Here is a 22706-nt window from a genome sequence, read left to right as displayed (position 1 = left end):
TAGACAAGCAAGAAAAGGGGGGTGAGGGAAAATGGGCACAAGGTTGTAAAATGAGTTGTCTAATGTCACACGGTCAGAATCCAGGTCTCCTGATGCTCAGTCTAGTGCCCTATATATTAGACCACATTGCCTCTCAGTGTATATGGTTTGTCAAATAAATCATTTGCTCTAAAATGCTATTTTTGTTCAAGGGGTCTTCTCAGGTTTGTGGCTCATGTGGGCAGTTCACCAAATACACAGTGCTGTTTTCGATAGTGATGCTAGTCAGGTGTGATGCTCTGGAGTAAAATTTGCTGAGTGTAAGCATCTTTGAAAGGAGGAAGTCTCTGATTCCATCTTGTACTGTTTTATGCTATAGCGAAGTTTTTTATTTTGGTGTGTGTTATAACAGATGCTTTATTTGGACTTCATCTGGTCTGTATATGTGATCTGTATAGCTGATCACTTCATTCATGCAGTCAGTTTTTTTGGTTTTACAACTGAAGAAAACTGAAGGATTGTAAAACCTGTGCTAGGGGAAGTGCTTGCCTGCCCAGATATTAAGATCAACGCTCCTCAAGTCCATGGGGGAGTTTTGTTACCTAGGGGTACACTGGCACAGGATGTCACAATTGAGGTTAACCATCACATAGCCAAGGTCAGCTCTGCATTTGGAATACTGTCACGCTGCCTACAGAATGGTAGGGGTATCAAAATAAGTACTAAGCTAAACTTCTGTTGGGCAGTCATGCTTACAACACTTTTTTATATGGTTGAGACATGAACAACATATCACCATCACATTAGGAAACTTAATCAGTTCCATATGAACTGCCTTCAGTCTGTATGAAGGGTCAAGTGGTGGGATGGGAGTCCCGATATTGAGATCCTTAATTGTTGTTGGATGTCTGGCATTCAAAGCAAGCTCATAAAAGCTCATCTGTATTGGTTTGGTCTTGTTCACGTGATTGACTTGAGAATACCCAAGACTATATTTTATGGTCTGTGAAAGCAAGATATCTGTTCCTATGGTGGCCAACATAAGCTATAAAAGGATGTACACTGAAGTCAAATTTGAAAGTGTGAGGTGACCCCAGCAACTGGGAAGCAATAGGTCATGTCCGTTCAAGGTGGCAGCAGATTTGTCATCTTGCTGCTAACTGCTTTGAAGCAAGGTGCGTTAACACCTTATGTGAAAAATGTGAACTGTGCAAAGCAATGATATAACAGCCTGCAATAGTTACGGACAGTCTTGTCTGTCCCGCAAATAACCACATTTGCAGTTCTCTCATTGGTCTGATCTTGCATGTATGCTTTCACTTAGTGTTTCCTGAATCCTTGTTTGTCAATGTTGATACGACACTCTATCATAGTTGTTCAGTTTATGAAGTAGCCATTTAACAAAACAGGAGTTTAATATAGTGATTCGAATAGCTAAATGTGCTCTACCTGACACTGGATTCTGTATGTTGATACTTTCAGGATAATTAGTGCATAAAGCCTCCAGTTTCAGAATAACTAAACATTGGGTTTAAAAAAAAAATCTATACAGTTGTATGCTGTTTGAACTATCAATTGTTCTTTTCTGTAAAAGACTTAAAGGGCTGGAATACACCATCTGGGGCTCTTCATATGTATGTTTCTTCAGTAGGCTCTCCAAATCATATACTTCTGGGATTTTGTTACTAAGGAAGAGCAAAAGATCTGAAAATAAAATTTGCATGGAATTTTTCACAGTTCAATGGTGTATTTCCTATCAAACTTCAGATTGAAGAAACTACAGTTATGAAATGCCATGAGTACGGAAAGATGCCACCAAATAATGCTTCTAAAGTGTCAGTGAATTTATAGTTCTCTTTTTAGAAAGACTTCATCCTTATTAAACCCAAAAACTGCATTAGTGTAACCTTGTGGTAGCACAGATAAAAATCAGAAGAAATTAAGGCCTCCATCCCTCTAAATTTTGTGGACATGTTTAATACACTGAGTACTGCTTAATCTTGTTGAGCTCAGTGGGACTACTTTCAGCACATAAAGATAAGCACATGCTTAAGTGTTTGCAGGGTCAAGATCTAAGATTTTCCAGCAAAACATTAATATGGTCACATATATCTTTACATATTGAAGTGTATATTCTACTATGAACAATGATGTATTAAGCTGTGGTTCACATTTAACAAGAAAAAATGGAGAAGAAAATAGATAAGTGCAAGGCAGCTATGTTGAAATGACACTGTCAACTTGAAAACTAGTCAGTTTCAGCAAGTAATTTGAGTAGATTCAGATGCTGCAGCTGGTCTGGAGTCCACCCGCCTGCCAATTCTTATGGCTTTGCAATCATATCTGTGTGATTTTTTTTCTTTAAGTTGAATTGTGAGTCAAAAATTAAGACTCAATGAGCAGTATCACCAGACATGGGAGGTATCTCTTTGCCTTTGTATTCACTCCAGTACTATGGGGAAGCACTGTCTGAAAATCTTTTTTTAAGGAGTCATGAATGTTGTGTCAATTTATTCTGAGTTTTCTCAAATGCTGGATTAGGTACATTTACACTCCTACATACTGACTGCTTTTCAGTCAGCACTATGTTTTTTTTTCTGTCTACCAATGTACTTTTTGCTGCTTTCAGTGGAATAAAGCCACTACAGCTTTGTAAATATATTTGACGAGTCTTTTATATGGACTGCCTTCAGATATTATTTCATATGAAATTGAATTCAAACATTGGGGGGAGGTTCTGTAGTGATATAGTTGCAGATATTGGAAAATGTGGCAGTGCCTCCCCTGGATCTGTTGCGGTGACACACACACTTGGTAATAAATAGTGGTAACATAGTAACCATGCCAATGCCTTTAACCTTTTGATCAGATCAATAACACAGCCCAACTTTCAGAGCTCTGTGCATGAGGAAAGATAATTACAGACCTCTTGATTATCAGATTTCAAACTCCATCAAGCTAGTAGTAAGGTTTTTTTGTATGTCAGTGCTTTGCGAAACAGTGTCCGCAGGTAGATAATTAACAATTTAATTTTAATAAGCTGGGAAACTTTCTAGGCCAAATTTTGCCATTACCCAGGTATAAATGTAGTGCATCTCCATGGGCTTCAGTGGATTTGGATTGGTACCAATACAGTTGATGAATGTATCCTCTTTTTTTTTTATCCAGTGGGTTTCAAGTCGAAAGGTACACCAATAAATAGCTGCTCAAGTGACACTAGCCCAATAATAATCTTTCAGAGTTTTCTAGGGTTCACATGTCCCACTGAACTGTAAGTGTTTTTTTTATTTTGTCAGAAAAAAATTTCCAGTCATATCCTCTAGTTTGGTTTTCAGACATTATACCCAAAAGTGACAACCTGTGGCTAAACTGAGAGGAGAATGGAGTAACCCCATCTTCAGAATTTGTCATGTGATTATTGTATATTTAGCACCCATTCTTTGTCTGGAAATGCAAACAACCTATTTATTCGAATTCTTTTGGGGCCTCTGGGGTAGCCTCTTCCTTGAGCCTCTGGCATCTGTTCCAAGAGCCCTTTAGTGCTTGTACCAGGATGCTGTTGTTGACTCCCTCAAAAACTCCAGTAATTTGGAGATTTGAGCAAAAGCGTCTCTTCTCCACATCTTCAGTAATGTCTCGAAGACTGATATTTTTCAGCTCTGCAATCTCATGCTGCTGAGATTTCCCTAGTGTGGCTATCTCTAAACAAAGGATAGCCTAATCCTTTGTTTAGCCAGCACAGATCTTATTATGTGGTTCTCAAAGTTCTTGTTTGGTTCCCTGAGCCCCTCTGTGGCGCCCCCTCTGTGAAGGAGAAATTGTGCTTAACTGCTTTCATTGCAGCTGAGATTCTTCTTTTCACCCTGTTGTCTGATGCTTTAGTTGCATAAAAATGAAGGCTGCCTTTGTTGTTTGCCTTCCCATCATATTTTTCTTCTGCTCAGGTGAATTCTACATATTAAGAAAACTTAGGGTAACTTTTTTCTGTAAATTGACTTTGTGTCCTCCCAAAATGTTTGAGCGAAGGGAGAGCAACACCTAGGTGCAAATACTTTTCTGGAAGCCTTTGTCATCTATTTTTCCCTTTTTCACTTCTCTCTGCTACAGCCCTGAAGCAGGGATATTGACATGGTGGGGGGAGGCGGGAGCTGCATGACAAGAGGCGCAGTTGTACTTGCCCTCCAGAAGTTATGTACTTACAGAAAAATACAGTCTTCTGGAAGCCTTTTTTCCTTTATTTTTATGATAAGAAAAAGATGTATATTAATATGATTAGTATAACAAATATTCAAGCAGTCAAAAAATTCAAAAATATAAAAGTATAGCTCCTAACATGAAAGTGCTGTGTAATGTAAAGACTGTTCATGAAACTAAAGTTGAAGTTTTTTTGCATATTGTCATCTGAATTCTTCCACAAATCCATCCAGGTTCAGTTTTGAAGTCAAATTGCTTTCATTTGGCAGGAGAGTTAGGTTTCTTTCTTTCCTGAGTCATGCTGCTCCTCCAGTGTGATAAAATTCTCTCCAAACTAGAAAAAGGACAAGCTGCAGCCTATCTTCCAAACAATAAAACGGATATTTCAAAAATATATGGGAAAGCCTCCTTTAATTCCTTGATGGCACCTAGAACTTCTTCAAATTCTTTACAATTTCTCTTCTCTGTGGTTTAAATACAGCCATTTCAACTTTCACCTTCTCCATTCTAGTCTAAGCAAGTCAATCAAAGCACACATGGATTCCAATTTCAAGAAGTCTGGAGAGCTGATGGAATAGGTTGCTGACAAGCTTTTGTTTAACTTAGTTTTCTTAGAAAACCTCCTTTGCAATTCCCCACTGGTTTTATCAATCAATTCATGATAATTCTGGGGCCCCAGATACTCCTTTACACTTTTGAATCCTGGCAAGTACTCGGTGACTGTGGAATCTTGATGTTTTTGGAGCAATAACTTGACTGTTTTGGAGTGGTAGCTGTGTTAGTCTGTATCAGCAAAAACAACAGGGAGTCCTTGTGGCATCTTAGAGACTAACGAATTTATTTGGGCATAAGCTTTTGTGGGCTAAAATCCACATCAGATGCATGGAGTGAAAAATACAGTAAGCAGTATATATATTACAGTACATGAAAAGATGGGAGTTGCCTTACTAAGTAGGGGTCAGTGCTAACGAGGCCAATTCAGTCAAGGTGGAAGTGGCCTATTCTCAACAGTTGACAAGAAGGGGTGAATATCGACAGAGGAAAAATTATTTTGTAGTGCTTACTGTTGAGATTAGGCCACTATTTGGGACTTCGTTAAAAATCAATTTGGAACACATGAAAGTAATATTTATATTTTGATTCAATGTATTTTAATATTCAATTTTATAGAGGGTGTTTTTTCTTTTTTCAGTGTTCGTTCCTAAAAGGGTTGACTTTGACCTAGTCTAAAAGCCACCCTCTTGTTTGTTCCAGTTTTAGCAATCTGTTCAGAATTTGTATGAAATCTTACTTGGAACAACTTAATTCTGGCTTGGGTGTGAGTACAGTCACTTGTATTAGAGAGAGGGAAGGATGGAGGACCATTAATAATGGTTAATGATAAATAGCATGTAGAATGAAAGAGGTGTGTAAGAAGCAGCCACCAGCTTGTCAAATGATGCATCATGCAGGAGCATATAACTATGCTGCTCCAAAAGGTGCAGATAACTTTCCAGTAGAGTCCAGGGTGGCCCACCAGAGCCCAGACTTTATTAACCTTCTGGGGACTCTGTAAGCCCATCTTTTCTTGCAAGTATTTAAGGAGGTTTGAGGGTAGGTAGAGGGACTGGAGATAGAAGGATAGCTACAAAAGTGGAGCTGATGCAAAATACCATGCATGCGCACATGTGACTACAAACTAAAACAAAGCCAGCTGAATTCTGGTCTCATTTACACCATTTAAATCCAGAATAATTCCACTTCCTCTAATGGAATTACTCTACAATTTATTCCAGGCCAGCTAAGACAACAATCTGTTCCAATACGTCTAATTTTAAGTTAATGAGCATTCAAGTTGTCCCTTTTAAAGGAAAACAAAGCAAAACACTCGCACAAATGATTTCAGTTTTCTGAATTACCTTTTTCTGAACAGCTAATGTTTGTGTTGAGAAACAACCATCTGTTTTTGCAGTATAAAGAGAATCTTGTTCAAATGTTAAATAACTTCAAATGTGTTAGTGAAGATGCTGTCAGCAGGTTGTCACCCTGTACCATTCAAAATAGTTTTCTGTGTACAAGAATAGCAAGCTGACTTTCTGCCCAAGTGGATTATCCCTTCTATTTTTAGATATGTAAAATCAAAATATGAAGGTGCCAAAACCAATATTTGCTGGTGAGTTGTATTTTGACCTGACATGGCCATTATGTCATGAAAGTATATATCATCAACCATTTATTCCTTGTCAGTCACACATACAACTCCTAACCATTCAATTTCTGATGTAATTTTAAACTATAGTATTTTAGGAGCTGTGCTACATGCTCAGGGAACAGTGGGGGAGAAATAAGCCAGTCTTGACTGGATGTATCTGTGGGCAGTAGACTACTGGAGAGCTGGAAGCCTGACAAAAGACACTGCCTCTTTGAGGATTTTAGGAACAAAATTGAGATTTTAATGTAGGAATTCTGTATGCCTTCAATTTGGACTAAAGAAAAGAGCAACAGATCTTTGAAAGGCAAAATGGTTCCTAAGACATATGGGAGATCTTTCAGGGTTGGCTTCAAAATTCTCTTGTGCTTCTTTTAACACTGTCGGATACTAAGCACAAGGCACTAATGCATATGCTTTCACCACAGGATCCCAGTGCAACTTGTTGCCCAGATGGTGCAAACCATATGTTTTCATATATTTTTAGGTATATTTACGAAATACTGTATAGGAGAATGGAAAAGGTCATAAGAGTTTTCCAAAGCCTGCTATAGCAAAGGTTGCCAGAATAATACTCTAGAGTCCTGTCCTTAGTGTGAAATTCCCAAGCCCCTATGAACTATTTACACTATAGAATGAAATTCACTGCAGCACAAGACCTCCCTTTTTTTAATGCATAGACTTCTGTGGGCCATCTGCACAGAAAGAGGTTTCACCCATAATAAATGCATGATACAAACTTCAATCCTAAATTTGCATCCGATGAAGTGAGCTGTAGCTCACGAAAGCTTATGCTCAAATAAATTGGTTAGTCTCTAAGGTGCCACAAGTACTCCTTTTCTTTTTGTGAATACAGACTAACACGGCTGCTACTCTGAAACCAATCCTAAATTTGTTGCTGTTGGCTGAACAAACCGTTTTGAAAACACAAGTATGCAGAAAATCGATTTAATTTGATACTTTTCATCCCTGTGTGTCCCAGAATTCATTTGAGTATAACCTAAGGCTCTGAGAGAGAATTCTGCTTGCTTAGAAGTTGTTATAATATATCTTGTTCTGTGTTGCTTTGCTGGCATGACTCCAGAAGGATGCTATTCTAATTACATTTCTAGAGTAGTATTCTTTTGAAGTATCAGCTAATTAGGAATGGGCATTTCAAAAGTTTGGCCAATACACAGGAAAAGAATGCTTTATATAACCATCACTAATTCATTAGGGGAACCAAAAGCTTATTTCCTTTCAATGAAGATTTGCATATTCTCACCTACAACAGTGCGCTGTACATAGTCCTTTATTTGTAGCTCCTCTGAAAGCATAACTGTTTAAAAAGTAAATTAGCTAAATTGAAAGGCCAATTGCCTTGAGTATCAAGTACAAAGGAAGTCCATGCTTGGATTTTTTTGCCAACTGTGAGAGGCTAAGATTGTTTGAATTTCTGAAACCACATATCTCATGACATCTAAGAATTTTAAAGTAGTGGCATAAATTTCTAATTTATTTTTGCTCCCATATTACCTGCAGAATTGAGTCAGACAGATCACGACTTTGGTTTTTCTCAGTCTGGTAATTATGTACATTAAGGAATCTATTCCAAAACAAATTCTGTGGCTGTTTTATTCTACTGGCCATGTGTGATCAAGAGAAATAAAGGATTTTAGCCTGTTTGAAGCAAAACTTAGTTATGCAAGAGACAAGGGAGGCAAACTCAGATGGCAGTATTGGAGCTTCCAGATGGAAGAAGTATGCTCCGCATAATACATTTTAAAAATTTAGTAAGCTGAAACGAACAAAATGAGCAAGAAAATGTCGGATTTTGGTGTTTCATCCCCAAACCCAGTAATTTCAACAATTGAAGAAAAATTCAAAAATTTACCCAGAAAATATTTATCATTTTGTGATCACCTTTAGTCAAATCCTAGCTCATTGGGTAAATAGCTGCAATATAGGTGCTCAGAATCACACATGCTGCAAAAGCAGCAGCATTAGTATGTACCCTTCTATTATGATTAACAATGGCCACATAGTTAGTGGTTGCATAGTTCCTCTGTGCAGATTATACTTGCCTATAGGCATTATACTTGGTTTGGTTGCTGTTACTGAGGCTTGGGCGTTACACTGTGCCGCTGCCAACTCCTACAGAATCAGAAGCTGACAATAAGTGTTACTTTTTGAGAGAGGAATTTTAATTAATCGTAGAACTAGATAATAAAGACCAAAATATTCAGAGACCTTTTCACTCTCAGCTTCTGATCCACAGTCTGTTGCTGCTTCCACCAGGGTGCCCTGCTCCCCACTTGGGGCAGGGAATGGGAGAGACCTGGTTGCAGCCAAAAGGAGAATTCAGCAAATGGGGTGGAGAAGCAGATCTGAGTGAGGAACTGAAGCAGTTGTGGGTTTTTCAGCAGACCAGGTGAACAATGCCCGCACCATTACATTAAGCTTCAAAGGCTGATTGCCAGCCAGCTCCTTTCTGGCTTCGTGTCTGGCTGGGGAAGCTGTAGAAAATGTTATTTCTGACTTTAAGTAGACTAACTTAGGATCCTCAAGTTCAGCCAGTAGTATATCATTGGCCTGTGCTGTAGGTCTGAAAGAGACTCCTTTTGTCCAACCAGTAGCTGAAACGTGACATGTAGATCTGGAGCTTCCATGGATCCTAGGTTAGGTCTTAGTTCTTCTCTTTGAACTCTGTGGAAGATTTTAACTTCTATAATTGGTTCTACCCATGCATGCATAAGTGGATATTTTTCACATGTAAAGGGAGCAAAGAAATTTGGCTGAAGACAAATCTCGCTTAGTTACTTTCCAGAGCTGTCACTTGGGTGTAGCTGAGTGTATGGTAGGATCCTTATTCATTACTAGGTGGTTCATTTAAATGTTAACTTTATAGACAAAAATATAACCCTTCTAAATATAGCCTGTAACTGGTTTCAAAACCATTCTCAGCACAAGAAAATACAGTCTTAAAGATATTTTGGAAAATGTAATATAATAGTCTAATTTTTCAAATAAATATAAATAAAGGTAATTTCCAGAGTTGTTAATCTGAAGGTAAGTATATGGAAACCATAGTGAAGTATATGGAAACGATAGTGTGTTAAATGTCCTCAGATTTAAGACTCTTAAGCAATAGATTTAGTGAAGAAAATAACTAAATAGTGAAGGAAAAAACTAAATAGGCTTCAAAGGATATAACATACTTTAAAAGAACAGACTTCGATGAGATCATTGCAAGTAAAGTGACAATTCAAACATAATCATCTTCTGGATCAAAGCAGTTCTGTTCCTTCAGTCTGTTCCTTGATTGTGCTCAGCCAACTTTAGTCTTCCAAAATTATTTCCCTTATATTGGGTTTTGTTGTATGCACATACTAGAGATGCATCCACCTTTTTTTCCTTCCAAACAACATTTCAATGGAAGAATGGTGCTTCTCGCTCTTTTTGTATAATTAAACTCATATCAATAAAAACTCAGTTATTGCTTTGCCCCATGCATCTGATTTTGGCATCTTAGTCAGGACACCTAATTAAATTTCTCCCCATGTTAGTCTCCACTTGTTTTCCCTGCTTGTAAAACTGTGCCTGATCCACTTTACAATAACTGATTTGTCATTTGCTTGTATCTTTTGGGACACATTTCTCAGAGAATGATACAGAATCACCTCCTATCACCCTGTAGGAATGCAACCTGGTCCCCAACAAAAAAAACTCGGTTACAGATTCTGAGCCTATTTTCTAAATACTTCACATAGCCTCATAGACTGTTGCCTTTTATAATAATATTCTGAGAACTGTTGGGTCTTTTTGACTCCATAGAATATAATGCTTTCTGTAAATTACTGTTTGTTCTCTGTTGACTGCTTCTGTGTCCTTATGGTCTCGTGTAAACTACCTATAAGCCCAAGATATAGTTCTACTGTAGTTGAAACCAAAAAATAACATGTCTCCTTCAAACTCATGTTTAACTCCAGGTGAGGTTGATTACTCCTCAGAGCTCTTCAAAATCTTTCCAGAAGATACTGGAAAGTATAGAACTTCTTGTTTGGAAAATGTTTTTACCTGCAAGGTATGCTTATAGAACTTCATTCCTTTGAATAAAAATGGAGAGATCAGTAAGAGTTAATAAATTAAATTGGATTTTTAAAAAATAAGTGCAAAGTTCATGTCATAAGGGTGGAAAGGGGTGGATGCCCAGCTGATTGAGAGGAATCAGAATAGCTTTCTATAGGAAAAATTACTCTTTGAAAACACATCTGTTAATCTTGTGCTAATTTGTCAACTCAATACAGACTCTAAAAGTATGACCAGCATTTATTTTTGGTGCATGTAACTTATCCAATATAATGTCCTGACTCAATCTTTAAAAATATATTTTTTCATTCCAAACTCATAGTTGAAGAAGGGCCAGATCATTCACTGCAAAATTGGAGTTTCCACATAATAATTTTGGACACAAGGTTAGAAGGTAGTAGCGAAGGCATCCATAGTTGTGTAGCTGATGTGTTCTTTATGGAAACTATTTACAGACCGATGTGGATTAAGCTTTTTGTGGAGCCCTGGGCCAGAGCAAGTGGGGGCCCCGCCCCACCCCTTCTGCTTGCAGGTTACCCCTCCCCCCGGCTCTTGCCGGGAAATGGGCACGGGGTGAACATTCTCCTCCTCCCCTCCCCCCCCCAACCCCCCCCCCCCCCGGCAACACACACGCACACAGGCCCTATTGACCCAGTGTCTAATCCGCCACTGTTTACAGATGTTATTACCTTGTTACAGTTTGGCAGCTCTGTGGTAGTGTCACTCACACACAGGCTGTGATCCTGTCTGATAGCTGCATTTCACAGAAGATTAGGGTTGGAAGAGACCTCAGGAAGTCATGTAGTACAATCCCCTGCTCAAAGCAGGACCAATACCAACTAAATCATCCCAGCCAGGGCTTTGTCAAGCCGGGCCTTAAAAACCTCTAAGGATGGAGATTCCACCACCACCTTAGGTAACCCATTCCAGTGCTTCACCACCCTCCTAGTGAAATAGTGTTTCCTATAAATAGTGTTTGTTGAAGAAGATGTTGGAATTCATAAAAGTTTGGGCCAGGATTTTCAATGATGGGAGCCTAAAGTTAAGCTGCTGTTTCTATATTTAGGCATCTATGTAAGTGGCCTGAATTTCAAAAGTACTAAGCATCCCACAGGTCCTACTTAAGTCAACAGCTAAACTTTTTGACCTTTTTAGAGGAGGAGCAGATAGTGTGTGTGTACACAACTCTATAATATAGACCCATAGCACGTCTGCTAAGTCACAGCTTGTGGTAGGGCAGGTGACGAGGGGACCCTGTGGCTCAGACATTGTGCCCAAAACAGAATGTCTTCATGGGGGTTGGTGAAGTGCATGCTGCAACAGCCACTGTTATCCCCTTTAGTAGATATACCCTGCATTCATCCTTGCTTGCTGTGATCAGATGATACAGGAGAATGGAGCTGTGAACTTGCCCTTCATCCCATGACTGATTTATAGTATCTAGCGCTGCTCAACTATCTGTCCTAGAGCACAAGAAGCAAAAGGGCGGGATTGTCACTGCTTTCTGCACAGGAGTGGGAGGTTTCTCAAGGTCAGAACAGTCTGGCCCATAATTACTTGAATATATGGCAATCTTTACAGGGTTAGCACGATTAGCTGGTGTGTTATCCCTGCAAGAGCCAGTGTATGTTGAGGGTATGTTATAAAGGAGCAGTATGTGGATTGATAACTTGGGCAACATTGATGGCTGTTACATAATATCTCTGTAAAAGCTGACAACAGGTTTGGCACTAAAGCCAAAATTTTCAAACCAAGGTGACTGTTAGGCCTTGTCTACAGTGGCAAGTTTCTGCGCAGTAAAGCAGCTTTCTGCGGTGTAACTCCCCAGGTGCACACACTGCCAAGCCACTGAGTTGCAGAAACTGCGCAGTTGCAGCACTAAAAAAACCACCCCGACGAGAGGCTTTCTGTGCCGGGGGTACAGCACCACGGTGCCAGTGTAGACACCCTGGTCGATTACAGCGCTGCAATTGGCCTCCGGGAGGTGTCCCACAATGCCTGTTCTCGCCTCTCTGGTCATTGGTTTGAACTCTACTGCTCTGCCCTCATGTGACCAACCATCATCCTCACCCCTTAAATTCCTTGGGGAAGGCTGCACAGAATTGGAAAGTGGCCGCGAAGAACTAAAGAGGACTTTCTGCGTGATGTCATGGTGCACTCCGCGGCCAAAAAACAAGAACTGAAGTAGTGTCGGGAGAGCGAGAAGAGGGACCGAAAGGGGAATGCGGCACACCAGAATGAAACCATGGAGTGGCTCTTAAAGGTTATGGAGCGCCAAGCGGACACGCTCCAGGCGCTACTAGCACTGCAAACCGAGCAGCTCCGCTCCTGCTCTCCCCTGCAGCTGCTGTCACAAAACTCTTTCCCATGCACCCCCCAGACACCGCCAACACACTCTTATCAACTTTCTGGCTCCAGTCTGTACCCACTGCATTCCACTCCTTCCCCGTCACAGTCCAGCCCTGCAGACTCCCAGTACCCACTGCACTCAACACCTGTCCCTCTGCAGTTTAGCCCTGCTGAAGTACAGTACCTGCTGCACTGTACTCCAGAGGAGAAGGTTGGATATAATACCCAGACATACGCAAATCTTTAACCATCCCTGGATCCCACCTCCTCCTGGGACCCTCTCTTCCATCCCCCTCAGTGCTGATGTGGTTTTGTTTGTCTCTCTCCTCCGGTGGTTGTTTTTTAATAAAATAATTGTTGGTTTGAAAGCAATCTTCATTCCATTAACTGAAAGCAAACAGAGCCCTGCAAAGCAACAGACAGTTTTCTTACAACTTCATAGTGCATCGGCTGCACCAATCACAATCACCTCCTAGCATTACAAGCACTGCACTCCCGATCATAGCAATAAATATTCGTGGCTTTCAGCATCAGATTGATCCCTCAAGCAGTGGCGTAGCCAGGTGGAAAAAACGGGGAGCAGAGATTGAAAAAAAAAAAAAAAAGGCGCCACCCCCTGGTACTCACCCGGTGGCGCTTCGGGTCCTTCACTTGCTCCGGTCTTCAGAGTGGGAGGGGCCTGCCCTGGCTGGGCTCCCTCAGAACCACCTTGCTTGGGGCCCAGACGAGCCCTCCCCCCCATGCGGGCCAAGAATGACCCGGCCCCTGCATTGGTCCCAGGTGGCTCAGCCCCGGGAGGTTGCAGGCAGAGCGAGACCACCCGGAGCTGCGCTGGGAAGCGGGGCAGGCAGACCCCTGTGGGACGTGACCCCTGAGAGCTCCCCAGCCCAGCTGGCGGAGGAGCGAGGGGACGGGATGGGGCACACCTGGGCTGGCCAGACAGTGGAGAGGAGCGCCGGAGAGAGGCTGGAGAGGAGAAGAATCAGCCTGCAGTGGCCCCTCAGCTGGTAGCGCAAGTGAAGTGCAGCGCCCGGCTGGCTGATGGACCCCTGTTGAGCATGAGCCCGGTGCCAGGGCACATCTGGCGCCATTGTAAACCTGGTACTGGTCAGCACCTCCATGAATGCCACAAGCAATCTCATGCCATAGCTACTATGCATGGCGAGATCAATCTCTCACTCCTCTTGCCTTTGTAGTTTAAGGAATAACTCCACTGCCACTCTTGACGTGATAGAGTGAGCAGCATATTGGTCAACAGTGCGGGATCCATTCCTGCAGACCAAAGAGGCAGAGAGCGCAGTACACAACTGTTGAAAGATTGCGCCAAATGTGGACAGAAGCACAGGGATTGCTGGGATGCGAAGCAATGTATCACGAGGCATTGGGACAGGACCCAGGATGCCCTGCGACCCCCCCTCCGCCTTCCCACAACTCTTAGCGGCAGAAGAGGAAGAGATGCTCTGTGGGATAGCTGCCCAGAGTTCACGGCTCTGAATACTGCTGCAAGTGAGAACACACTATTGTGCAGGCTGCTGACAGTGTGAACACACAACAGTGGTTTCCTTTCAGCGCTCTGAGTGGTGCTGTAACTGCCGGCGCTGTAACTCTGCCAGTGTAGAAAGGCTCCTAAAGCCATTTTTAGGCACCTTTGGGAGATGTTTAGCACCTGTAGTTCTTAATGGCTCTGCTGGGTTTGTTGGGTGCTCAGCACTTTTATTTAGAAACCCAACTTAAGACAATTTCTTCAAATTTGTGTGCTTAACAATTTCTAGACTTCAGCCTGGTAGCATGTGGAAAATTGTTCTAGTATGTAATTATTTGATCTGTACTAATGCCAAACAAGACAATACTTTTTATTAGGGCTGGCTGGGAAATAACAATTGTCTTGCAAATAAATAAATGAGGTTTCAAATGTTTTTGCTCTGATGGAGAGAGCAAGACAGACTGTCTCCCTCTGTAGCTCTCTGGTTAGAACTGGCCTGGGACATGGGAGCCTAAGGTTTAAGTCCTTGCTATGCCTAATTAGTGTGTGTTGAAAATGTAATCAAGACTAAGCTAGTTCCCTGATGTATGCAGTGTAGTTGTTGTCATGCTGATCCCAGGATATTAGAGAGATAAAGTGGGAGAGGTAATATCTTTTACTGGACCAACTTCTTTTCCTGAGAGACACAAGCTTTCCAGCCACACACAGCTGCTCTTTAGGTCTGGGAAAGTAGTTAGCACATATTCTAAGGGACCATTCAAGGTTAACACCTCTGGGAAGCATTTTGGTTTCAAGTAAGCAATATCTTCCAGCAGAAAACTGTTTTGAAAATTATCTGACCAGCTCTACTTTATACTTTATCTGTGCTCTCTAGTGTATCATGAGTTTAATACAGTTGTGCACTTTGCATACTTCCAAACAAATGGAATATACAAATGAATATCCTATTTCAATAAAAGTGATAATTCAGGAAACCAAAAGTTCAACATTCTCGTACGTTAGCAATCTTTTTACACAGGAGAGAGAGTAAAAGAAAGTTATTATATGAAAAAATTGAAAAGTTACAAATACTGAAGCTGCAAACAGATTAAATTTTCAGATGAAAACATCATGTAAGCTCAGCTGAGTCAGAGATCTTGGTTGCTTGCATTGAAATATGATACATACACTTAAATGATTTAGTGTGACAGTATCTAGCCTAGGTTGCAAGATCACAAGCAATAGGTGTTTTAGTCTGAAAAGTAGTTAGATGCCCAGAAACTAAAATGATTTTTTTTGAGCATGCATTATTCCATTTGCATACATTTTCCTGACAGCTATGATACAGTTAATTTTCTTGACTGTTTGTTTTTTTTGGGGAGGGGAATGTGATTATATATAATCTTTAACATAATATTCTGCATGAGAAATAGATGTATTTAAGAACAGTTTTTATCAATAAAATCACGCCTTGGAGAAATTCATCAAGTGCTAAAATGGATGTCAGAGAGGATACCATTTTCTAGTGGTTAAAGTGAGTTTGGGGGAGAGTTGAAATATTTCCATCCTAGCAAATGACTTGCTGTTTAACTTAGAGAAAGGTTTCAGAGTAACAGCCGTGTTAGTCTGTATTCGCAAAAAGAAAAGGAGTACTTGTGGCACCTTAGAGACTAACCAATTTATTTGAGAATAAGCTTTCATCCGATGAAGTGAGCAGTAGCTCACAAAAGCTTACGCTCAAATAAATTGGTTAGTCTCTAAGGTGCCACAAGTACTCCTTAACTTAGAGAAAGTAAACCTCTTTTTGCCTCACTTTCCTTCCTCTTAAAATGGTGGCTTGAAATATTTACCAGGCATAGTAACTGAGGAACCAAACCTAATCCCAGCTAAGTATGGAAGACTGGGTGGGGAGAGGAGAAGCACTCATTCACGAGGTTCAGGGTAGCACAGTTGTACTTGGAAGGAATAGTATGATGATCTTGGGACAGGCTGGATTCTCCATCTTATATCAGTCTCTGTAATGATCAGTATAATACTCTAGCTCTGGACTGGAGAAGAAACTTTCTCTTTTCTTAGCATCCAGATCCTTTTGGTTGATTTAAGTTCATCCTCTAGTCATTTTTTTTTTGTCTTCTCATGAATGAATCCAATGCCTAACTCTGCTGCTCTCATAGGGTATTTCTAGACTGCAATGTAAGCCCCATGTTAATAGAACTCAAGTTAGCAGACCCTGGGTTTAACCTAGAGGTGGAGTGTTAGTCTCTAAGGTGCCACAAGTACTCCTATTCTTTTTACACTCATTTGTAATCCCAGGTTAGGAATTGTTGAACCCTCGGTCCCAGTCTCTGGCTCCAGCATCTACACTGCATTATGTAGACCTGAGTCCAAGCACCCATATACCAGATTTTCTAAGACCCACCCAAAATGTGGCAGCTATAGCCCTTTGTTCATGGTGTAGTGTGAGAGAACTTGATTGTCTACTAAACTTGACTGTCCAGAGGACACAGAAAGTTGGCCCGTGGGACTATGGGCTACTTTTGGAGGACTCCCAGAGCACAAATCTAGCTGGGCTGCACCTACACTACAAAGCAAAAGGGCTTGAACTCTGGGTCCTGGCTTGACTCAGGCTGAGAGACCCTCCACCCCTTTGGAGTCCTGGGACCAAGTCCTAGGTTAGTGTGATTTGTGTGTAGATGGAAGCATAGGCACTGACTTCCCCTCTGCACTGTGGGTGCTTGACCTGGCCCCACCCCAATTCTACCCTTTTCCCCCCAAGTCCCCGTCTCTTTACCGCCTCCTCCCCTGAGCATGCTGCATCCCCCTCCCTCCCGGAATGTCCTGAGCACTGCCAAACAGCTGTTAGGTGGTAGGCAGGAAGCACTGGGAGAGGGAGGAGCGGGGACGCAGTGTGCTCAGGGGAGAGGGTGGGGCAGGGGGAGCTTGGCTGCCACTAATTTTTCCCCGTGGATGCTGCAGCCCCATGGGCTATGGGGCTGAAAAATTGCTGTATAGAGGTTCGGGATCATGCTGGAGCCCGAGCTTTGCGACATTCCACCTTTTCAGCCCCAGAGCTGGAGGGAGCTCCACAAGCCTGAGTCAGCTGACTTGGGCCAGCCTGGGATTTTTTTATCCCTGTGCTCGCAAATGGTAGACATATCCATATGTTTCCCAAACAACAGTATGAAACTGACATGGCTCTTGGTAGTTTAACTGCTGACCACAAAGTGGTGAATAACAGCAATGGAACTAACCAACATTGTTGATTTTACTTTGGAAAAGCTGTGAGTAGCAGAGGCACAGAACTTGGATGTTTACAGGCTCAGGAAGGAAATAAGTGGGTCTGTTTTATGCTTGGGCTGCATTTGGGAGGTTATCTTCACAACCACAACGACTAGAAACTCTCCCACCACCCCATTTTTTGTGTGTTTTGCTGAAATTACACTTTCATAAAACTGTCTGGTGTAGGTTTCCTCATTTGCCAGGGCAATGTTCCTACTCACTAGGGGGCAAGTGCATTTTTAAGCCCTATGGAAATAATGAGAATTGTAAGCTTTTGGGGACAGGATTGGTCCTTGTACATTTGTATAGTGCCTCCCCCCACCTAGTTAGCCTCTAGCTGTTACTGCAATATACTTGTTTAATAATAAAATATCTACCTCACAGGTCTGTTGTAAGACATAATTGATGTTGTTGCAAAGCTTTGAGATCATTAGGTGCTATAAATGCAAAGTATTCATTATCCTTACCTATTTAAATATTCTGTTGTCCCCAAAATTTCATTATCATTTTTTGTTCTACATTCTCTTGGTCTAATACTTCTTTAGGAATTTGTGCACTATTCTATGTATCAGTGAGCAAAAAGCTTCAGAACCTATTTGTAGTGAAGAGGGGAAAAAAACTTATGTAATCTTAACCTCTATGGGGAGGAAAAACTCAACTTTTTTTTTTGAGAGAGAGAGAATTGGTTGAACAAGATGAGTACTATTGTTTGTTGAGAGTTGCATATTACCAGCTTATTATTGCTGAGCTCATCGAAGTGACACAAATACACAAAATGCACCATCCTGCACAGTGTGTTTTTTTTTTTATGAGCCTGGTCCTCAATGCTCCATACATACTTAATAAGTTTAAAAAGTAAGATCCTTATTTAGGAGTAAGTGTTGTGGTTTGGTTTCTGGCATCAACAGTGTGTTCGTTTTATAGGTATGAAGCACCCAATAAGTCCTGACCAAATCTTTGAAGATGGAATTATGAATCCATCAACTTTTCTACGGGGCTTTGAAGAGAAAGGACTGAGGAATGATAGACCAGACTATCAATTAAGTAAAGAAAAAAAGAAGATACTATTTTCCTTCTGTGAAGTGTGCAATATACAGCTGAACTCTGCAACACAGGCTCAGGTTCATTACAATGGGAAATCTCACCTGAGAAGAGTGAAGCAGTTGAATAATGGGAAACTACCTACAAACGCAACTACAGGCACTCTGTTTGCGAGCACAAGCACAGGTACTTGATTAATATACATATGAGAGATGCTGATTTCTGGTCAGAAAAAACCCAAAACTTGCAGAGATAGCGAAGCTTTTTTAATACTCCATGTACAATATTTATGATTGGTACTACAGAACACTACTGCTAATTATTATTATTATTATTATTATTACCCTTTATACTGTCTTAGTCACTGTTACATTTATTTCCTTTAAAAAAAAAAAAGTGGACCTACGTCTTCATTTTTGTGAAAGGAATTTACTCAGTCTTTCATTTCACAAAGGACTAATAGAAATGTATTGATATAATTCTAGTTGCAGCATTGAACATGTTGATTCCTTCACATTGGTCCAGCTTTTATTAAGGCAACGTTGTGTTGCTTAAGGACTACAGGATTGGACTGTATGTATTTAAGGTATGGAATATTCAAAAATGTCTGTATCTAAAGATGTAGCATGCTATTCTCTGATATGTAGGGTTTTAAATGGACGTTCATAGTCAACCGCTCCTGTGTCCTTTAAATTTTTAATTTTTTTTGTTCTAAGAATTCTAAATTCTGGAAAGAAGTTGCAAGTGTGATTGTGAAAATATCTGGTGTAATTTTTACCAGATTATAGTTTGGGTGCATCAGGGTTTTTTTGTTTAAAGCATACCTCCTCTTCGCTCTTTGTTTTATTAAAAGGAAAAAATCAGGCTGCCTTTCTACCTCCTAAGAAGCAAAAAGGCTTCAAGTCCAATATTTTAAAAAATCCTTTGCAGGTCACCTTTGAAGGAGGGGTAACCATAATTCTTTCTTATGCCGAGAGAGATGCAAAAAGATACCGTTGTTCAGAAGAATTGCTGTCTAGAGAAGCCACAGATAGCTGCTTTTAATATTTAGTATATAAAAGTATTGATCAAGTGACAGATTCCAAATCTTCATAGGAAGGATTTATTCATTTTATTATAGAAACACCAGAGTTACATTGAAGGTTAAATTGAAAACTTCGGAGTACTGGATTGAAGAGATAAGCCATTGCTATTTTAAATGGTCTTTGTTTCTCTTCCTTTTGAGTTCTTTTTTTCTGGATGCTTGACTTTTTCTGTTTCCTTGGTTTGGTGTTCTTACATTTTGGATTATTTTGAATCTGAGGATGGAATGTGTGTCACTTGGATATATTGCTGGCAACCAGGCCTGTGTTTGAAAATGATGAAATTCAAATTGATGTGTAAATACCCTGCTAGTTTCATTGTGAAATTTTTCAAAAGTATTCTGAATGAGTGAGACACCATCATTTTAATGAAATAAAATTATCTCTCTGTGTTGCTGGAAAATGCAACCCCTATAGTATTTGTTTGCGCTGTATGTTTTGATTTCTTTGAGCTGGGTGCATATGCTGCTTTGTCAGCAATTTAAGTAACCTAAAACTGTAATTCTTGGTCCCCTGTCTCCTACACTCTTTTGTCCTTAGGCCTTCTCCATCTTAGCTGCTTGCAGCTCCTTTGGGTGTGTGCCTTGGATGCATACTTTTACCCACATCTGCCTGTAAAAATCAGGATCAATTGCTTCATTAAACTGCACATTACTTGAAATTAATATTTCTTTTGTTAATCAACTTGTATCCTCCAGAAATAATCTGTATAGTGCCTGCTGCTATAAGAGTTAGGCATTTTATTTGTATAGTTGAATTACATTAACTTCATTATTAGTAAAAGGAAAAAAAATCCCTAAACATAATGCCTTTCATAGAATGTTACAAAATATACCTTTGGCCTAAGAGCCGGTACATTTACTAGAATGCAATTCAGTGTTTCTGAAAAACAATAGTGAAACAATAGTGTAGCAATGCGAAGTTCCCACAAGATGGTGCTGCAAGCTTGCAACAGGCACTTGATCTACAATTCTGCTAATTTTTTTGCTAAGTTCTGTTGCTATATGTAGTGGATTTTTAAACAAAACAAAACTTTTTTTTATGAATCCCTTTGCAGGACAGCAGTGATATGTGTTATACGTACTATTGCTGGTTTTATGAATGGCCTCCTCCTACTGCACTTCATTCCGTTTTGGACAGGTAGTTTACCCAGCAGTGCTGTTGCTCCCCAAAATGCTTATCAGCCTCTTGGGATATTGGGCTTGGGGGAGTCTGCTTGTGGTTTCTGCCTTGCTTGTATTAAAACTGGAAAAAATGCCTGGAAAAAGGCAAAATACCTTTTAAAATTAATTAAGAACATAAGACCGGCCATACTGGGTCAGCTCAGTGGTCCATCCAGACCAGTATCCTGTCTTCTGACAGTGACCAGTGCCCGATGCTTCAGAGGGAATGAACAGAACAGGGCAGTCCCCGTCATGCAGTCCCAGCTTCTGGCAGTTGAAGGTTTAGGGACACCCGAAGCACAGGGTTGCATCTCTGACCATCTTGGCGAATAGCCAATGGTTGACCTATTTTCCATGAACTTATCTAGTTCTTTGTTTAACCCAGTTATATTTTTGGCCTTCACAACATCCCCTGGCAACAAGTTTCACAGGCTGACTGAGTGTAGTTTTTGAGGTAGCCTGAGACCTCATCCACTTTGTAGCCTCTGAGAACTTATCCACTTGGCCTGTACAATTGCTCATGTCAAGCCAGGCCTACAGTTGTGTGAAGAAGTACTTCCTTTTGTTTGTTTTAAACCTGCTGCCTAGTAAATGAATTGGGTGATCCCTGGTTTTTGTGTTATGAGAAGTGATAAATAACACTTTCCTATTCACTTTAGCCATACCGTTCATGATTGTATAGACCTCCATCATATCCCCCTTTAGTAGTCTTTTCTAAGCTGAACAATCCCGGTCTTTTTAATCTCTCCTCATATGGGAGTTGTTCCATACTCCTAATATTTTTTTTGTTGCCCGTCTCTGTACCTATGTATGTCACAGATTCTGGAAGTGCCCTTTGTGCTCTATGCCCAACCTGTTTCTGAGAAATGGAATAATTTTCTTTGGGTTCTGGGCTGCTTTAGGTAGCAAATGCGAATTAACTTGCAGATTAGATTTAGTGATGCCCTTTTGCAGTCCTTGCGTTACTGAAGGCCTGTGGAGTGGCCTCTCTGTGAGTTTGCTGGGGAACAGAGATTGGGTGTCTGTTTGCCACAGTATACTCTGTCAGCAGCATGAGTATGTAAGCTGTTATGGCATGCACATCTGTTTGCTCACAGGTTTCTCTCCTTGCAGAACACTGTCACACTGTAAGGCTAGATCCTGTAGCTGTTTGCTCAGGTGCATTCTGCACCTATGCAGCAATCCCTTTCACGTTAGTGGGGCCCCATGAAGGCCCAGGGAAGCATATAGGCAGATCAAGTAGCAGGATCTAACCCTATAACATTATTTAGATTTGTGACAGTTGCAGGATTTAACACATAGTAATAAAATGAACAACTCTATAAAATGAAAAGTATTATCTTAATGAATCCTTCCCATAGTTAAGATGACACTCTCTGAGGCGATCAGTGAAAAATTAAAACTGCTATAAGGAAACCTTGGAAGATTGCTCTAAAAATGTACTAGCCCAGCCACAATATCTACTCATCCACCTTTGCCACAATGATGCTGGAGGGCAATCTGGGAGGGGGTAGGTATTTAGTCTTGGTTTAAATAAATTATTTGTCTCTGGTGAATAGGTGAGCAGAATTTTGCTAGGTCAATACAGAAAGCCTGAATAAGGGATAGACTGTGCTCTGTTACTCACCCAGATTTATGTTGTTGTAACACTATTGACTGCAGTGGAGTTACTCTCCATGTTTTAATTGTGAGCAGAATCTGACCCTAAAATGGAATCTGGATATACAGCCCCAAATCCTCAGCTGCGCCGGAGCTTTGTCTCTGTCCCACTTAGGACTATTTGCGCTGCCTTGTTGGAGATCAGAATCAGAATCTCAGTAATCCTATTGAACTAGGCCTTAAACTCCTTTCTAGTTTTCTCTTTGAAGAAAAATGTCTGTCAGTTTATTTTAGTGAGCATT

General features: G+C 40.7%; 1 protein-coding gene across 5 annotated transcripts in view; it reads left to right on the top strand.

Annotated features, from left to right (window-relative positions):
- ZNF385B (zinc finger protein 385B) overlaps positions 1 to 22706 on the top strand; it is a 300973-nt gene that overhangs the window by 33465 nt on the left and 244802 nt on the right. For 3 of the 5 annotated variants that reach the window (XM_043525343.1, XM_043525342.1, XM_037912970.2), the window contains exon 2: positions 18444 to 18746. The exons of 1 other annotated variant lie outside the window; for it this stretch is intronic. In XM_043525343.1, coding sequence (XP_043381278.1) covers positions 18446 to 18746 — 301 coding nt within the window. In that variant the 5' untranslated portion in view covers positions 18444 to 18445. Of the gene's footprint in view, positions 1 to 8742; positions 8772 to 18443; positions 18747 to 22706 lie in introns of those variants that run through there. One more of the 5 variants, XM_043525344.1, reaches the window with a different exon arrangement.

Source organism: Chelonia mydas, chromosome 11, assembly GCF_015237465.2.
Source record: "Chelonia mydas isolate rCheMyd1 chromosome 11, rCheMyd1.pri.v2, whole genome shotgun sequence".
Lineage (NCBI taxonomy): Eukaryota > Metazoa > Chordata > Testudines > Cheloniidae > Chelonia > Chelonia mydas.
This window is presented reverse-complemented; position numbering and strand designations above follow the sequence as displayed.